Source organism: Crocuta crocuta, unplaced genomic scaffold (assembly GCF_008692635.1).
Source record: "Crocuta crocuta isolate KB4526 unplaced genomic scaffold, BGI_CrCroc_1.0 scaffold271, whole genome shotgun sequence".
In the NCBI taxonomy this organism is placed as follows: Eukaryota; Metazoa; Chordata; class Mammalia; order Carnivora; family Hyaenidae; genus Crocuta; species Crocuta crocuta.
Window position 1 is genome coordinate 1,855,075 of NW_027527824.1, and position 3,905 is coordinate 1,858,979.

Here is a 3,905-nt window from a genome sequence, read left to right on the forward strand (position 1 = left end):
GCCGCCATCTCGTCGCAGCGGCCCCGTCGGCCCCGCCGACTCAGAGCTGCCGCCGCCGCCGCGGAAGAGGCCCGAGTACTCGGACCTGCCGCCGCCATCTTGTTTCCCGTTTGAAGGGAGAGTCCGTTGCGAGGGAGAAGAGTAGAGGGCGGGGAAGTGCGCGGCGGGCGGTGCGGGCTACATATTTATGAGGGGGCAGGGCTCCAATGAGCCCTGAGAAGGTTCTCCCCGGGCCTGATTGGCGGGAAGCGAAACCTCATTAATATTTATTAGCTACCTTATATGCAGTCTTCAGCCTCGCCCTCCAGTTTTTGCAATTTCCTCTTATCGAACCAGATGAGTTGAGAACTGAGGGGATTTGGAAATTCTAGACGATATTAAACTTTATGAAGTAATTACATGTATTTATCCTGCAATACCGTGATAACTGAAGGTAAAGTGAGTGGGGGATATGTGAATTACCCAGAACCTTCCCTCAGTGCTTCATTTCGTGAGAGGGGAGCTGTTGTGACCAGGCCTACTTAGTGACCAGCAACAACCAAAAATAACAGCTACTTGTCAGTCCTCATTTCCATAGCGTCCCTCTCCACCTCTCTTCCTGGAACTCTCCTCTCTTGACTGGCAAAATCAGACTTTCCCGTGTTTTTTTTTTTTTCTTCTCAACCCCTCAGCCTTCTTCTCAGACTCCTTCTTCAAGCAAGCTCAAGCCTGCGTATTATTCTAGGCTCAGTCCTCCTCTCTCTTTGGGTGTTCCCCACCTCACACTTTCTTCCAGCTGAAACTGCCACACTGACACCAGCCGTCCAGACCTCCTGAGTCCAGCCCAGCAGCATACTGAACTGCCTGATGGAAACAGCGTCTTGAATGTCTGCATCCCTTGTGTACAAAGCTAAAGTCACTGTCTCCCACCCTCCTTCCAAAAACAGCGTGTTTCTTATTTCCCTCAACCTGTGAAAGGTACTTTCCTCCTAGGCCCTCAAGCTCTAAACCGAGGGTTCTTTGCTTTTCCCTCGTCTACCACACCTGTCAGTTTCTTAATCCTGCCACTTCTCCCAGCAAAATGACTATTTTCCCACCTATCTTCTCCTCTTCATTCCATTCCCACCACCCAATTCATGTCCCATCATCTCTCACCTAGACTGTTGCAGTCGCTCTGGTAGGTGGTCTTCCTGCCCACGGCCTCTCTTCCTCCAATCCTCCACAGCTGAGTTGCTTCCTAAAGGACAGCTCTTACCATGTCATTCCTGCTTGGTCTAGTCACCAAGTAAGTGACCTTGATGCCAGCCCCCTTTCTGGATGCAGAGGGTATGGGAGAAAGAAAGGCTCCCTTCTCATAGATGGTTCTACTCAACCACTTCTCCCACCCTTTGTTTTCTTTGCACTAAGGTAGATATGGAGGAGGAGGACATTAAGCAAATGGCATTTCCTGTTGGGAATCTTTATAAGAAAGCACAAGTTTTATAAGAAGAGCAAGATAAAAAAAAAAAAACAAAAACAGCAGTGTAATGTAATGGAAGGCATCAGAAGCTCTGGGCTTCCATTGCCCGAAAACAGTGTCTGAACTGGTGGTAAACCAATCCAAGGCCGAATGATTGGTGGAAGTCAGAAAGCAGGAAAAGGAAAGAAGTAGATTCCCAAGATGAGAAACAGATGGCTAAAGAACAGTTAAGAATTAAAGAGTCAACGAGCAATTGAAACAAGGGCTTGTGTGCACAGAGGCCCAGTCAGAATCCTGGCAAACCCAGAAATATGGCTTCTGCTGGACTGTCCTTTATCCAAGGATCCTCCTCATTTCACTCTCCAATTGAGGTTCTTGAAGGCATTTTGCCCAGATTCTGACAAGGAGGCCTATGGTCCAGAGGTCCAACTAGCTACAGTTAGGATTGGGGTCCTTGGTGTGGGCTTGTTCTTGACAGTTTGCGGCTCTTGATCAGAGGCTCTTCCCATTTACTTTGGAAGAGCCGAACCATAGACATGCAGTGTGCTTTCTTAGATACAAATAAAGACAGGAAGTTTCCTTTCACAGAGGGAAAAAAGAGGTCTGAGTCGCACTAGACCAAAAGCCAGGATATCTGGGATTGGTCCTGGTCACTCTACCCTTCTCAGTAACTCATTGTGTGATTTCAAACAGCTGACTTCTCTCTGGGCCTCAGTCTCCTCATCTTTAAAACAAGGGTATTGGTGGGGCACCTGGGTGGCTCTGTCAGTTAAGCATCTGACTCTTGATCTCGGCTCAGGTCATGATCTCACAGTTCGTGAGATGGAGCCCTGCTTCATGGAGCCCCATGTCCACTGAGCCCCACATCCATCGGGCTCCACACTGATAGCACAGAGCCTGCTTGGGATTCTTTCTCTCCCTCTCTCTCTGCCCTGCCCCTGCTTACACGTGCCTTCTCTCTCTCAAAATAAATAAATAAACTTGAAAAACAAAAGGGGGGGCATTGAAATTCAGCAGTTTGCAACTGGGGATGCACCTCAGAAAGGTACACACATACGCACACACCAAAGTCCCACTTCAGATCCACTGAACCCAAAGACTGAAGGTGAGATACCAGCATATGTATTTTATTAATGCCATAGGAATTCTAATGAATACATCTAGATGAGACCACTATAATAGATACATTCAAAGGCCTCTTTTAGCTCTAACATACTGGGAGTCTGACTCCCAATTTCTCCCAGTCTCTTCTCTCCTCTATGCCATTGCCAGAGTAACCTTACCAAAGCCACAGCAGAGACAGAAGGCAAGGCAAACCTAGGAAATCTGGAGAGTTATGCACTGTGTGGGAAAATGAGAGCGATGGATGGTCCTGACGTGTCAAGTCTAGGAGGCCGAGGTTATAAGGGACAACTGACAAAAACAGAAGTGGAAAGGAAAAGCAGTCTGAAAGATGAGGGCGTGGTGGATAATTTGTTTTATTTAGTTTACCATCAGCATCTGGGGTCCTTCTTACTTGGCGGAATGCTCCATTCTATGCTGTATTTGCAGTATTGCTGAGACTGGGGAAGCTGAAGCAGGGAGATATTCTCCCTGACCCCCCGCAGCCAGAACATGACTTGTGACCCAGGGTTGGCGACCTGGACACACTTCTCTGAACTCTGAATCTTCAGGGAATGAAATGAAACATATTGACAAGTTTAGAGTTATTCAGAGCAACAAAGACGGTAGGTGTCCAACCACAGTGCGTCCCTGATGGGTGTTAGGAGTATTGGAGTCCCTACCATAGTGATGGTGGCCATTCCAGATCATTCCTGAGGCACAGACTTCGTTGTGGTGCCTGCGGCCTGGCTTTCCTAGGTTGCAACTCATTTTCCATATCCAACTCTCCAGCCTTCAAGTCTGTATCCTTCCAGTAAATTCTTTTTTCTTAATTTTCTCACAATTTTTGTTGTTTGCATCAAAGTCCTCTGACAGAGATAATGATTTGTTGTTTTTGAAGTGTCACCTGGAAACAGTTGTCAAGGGTGCTTTGTAAGTTACAAAACAATCTAAGAAGCTTAGTCCAACAGCCTAGAGTAGAACGAGTCAGAGTCATATGTGTCTTCTTTCTAAGTCCCCACCTATACCACAGACCACCGAGGGAAGAAAGACTCACAGACTCACCTTAATGTAGTCATCAAAGATGGCAACTGGAAGGGTGCCTGGGTGGGTCAATTGCTTTAGCGTCTGACTTGGGCTCAGTTCATGGTCTTCATTTAGTGAGTTCAAGTCCCGCAACAGGCTCTGTGCTGACAGTGCGGAACCTGCTTCGGATCCTCTATCTCCCTCTCTCTCTTCCCCTTCCCTGCTCGTTCTCTCTCTCTCTCTCTCTCTCTCTCTCTTTCACAAATAAATAAATATTTTTTAAAAAGATGCCCACTGGAACAAAGAGCAGTGCAGCTATATGTACCAATGCTCCCTCCCC

The 3,905-nt window shown here is 47.4% G+C and overlaps 1 protein-coding gene and 1 long non-coding RNA gene across 2 annotated transcripts in view; both read right to left on the reverse strand.

Annotated features, from left to right (window-relative positions):
• RNF169 (ring finger protein 169) overlaps positions 1-874 on the reverse strand; it is a 101,192-nt gene extending 100,318 nt beyond the window's left edge. Inside the window, exons 1-2 of the mRNA XM_077777718.1 lie at positions 764-874; positions 41-177 (exon numbers count right to left, since the gene is read on the reverse strand). Of these exons, the coding sequence (XP_077633844.1) occupies positions 41-177; positions 764-874 (248 nt within the window). The remainder of the gene's footprint in view (positions 1-40; positions 178-763) is intronic.
• Positions 875-2,900: 2,026 nt separating this feature from the next.
• LOC144242919 (uncharacterized) lies at positions 2,901-3,442 on the reverse strand. Its single transcript, XR_013338491.1, has 2 exons — positions 3,223-3,442; positions 2,901-3,105 (listed from the first exon to the last, which is right to left on the reverse strand). It is a non-coding gene; the product is annotated as an uncharacterized LOC144242919 (long non-coding RNA).
• Between the last annotated feature and the right edge of the window lie 463 nt (positions 3,443-3,905).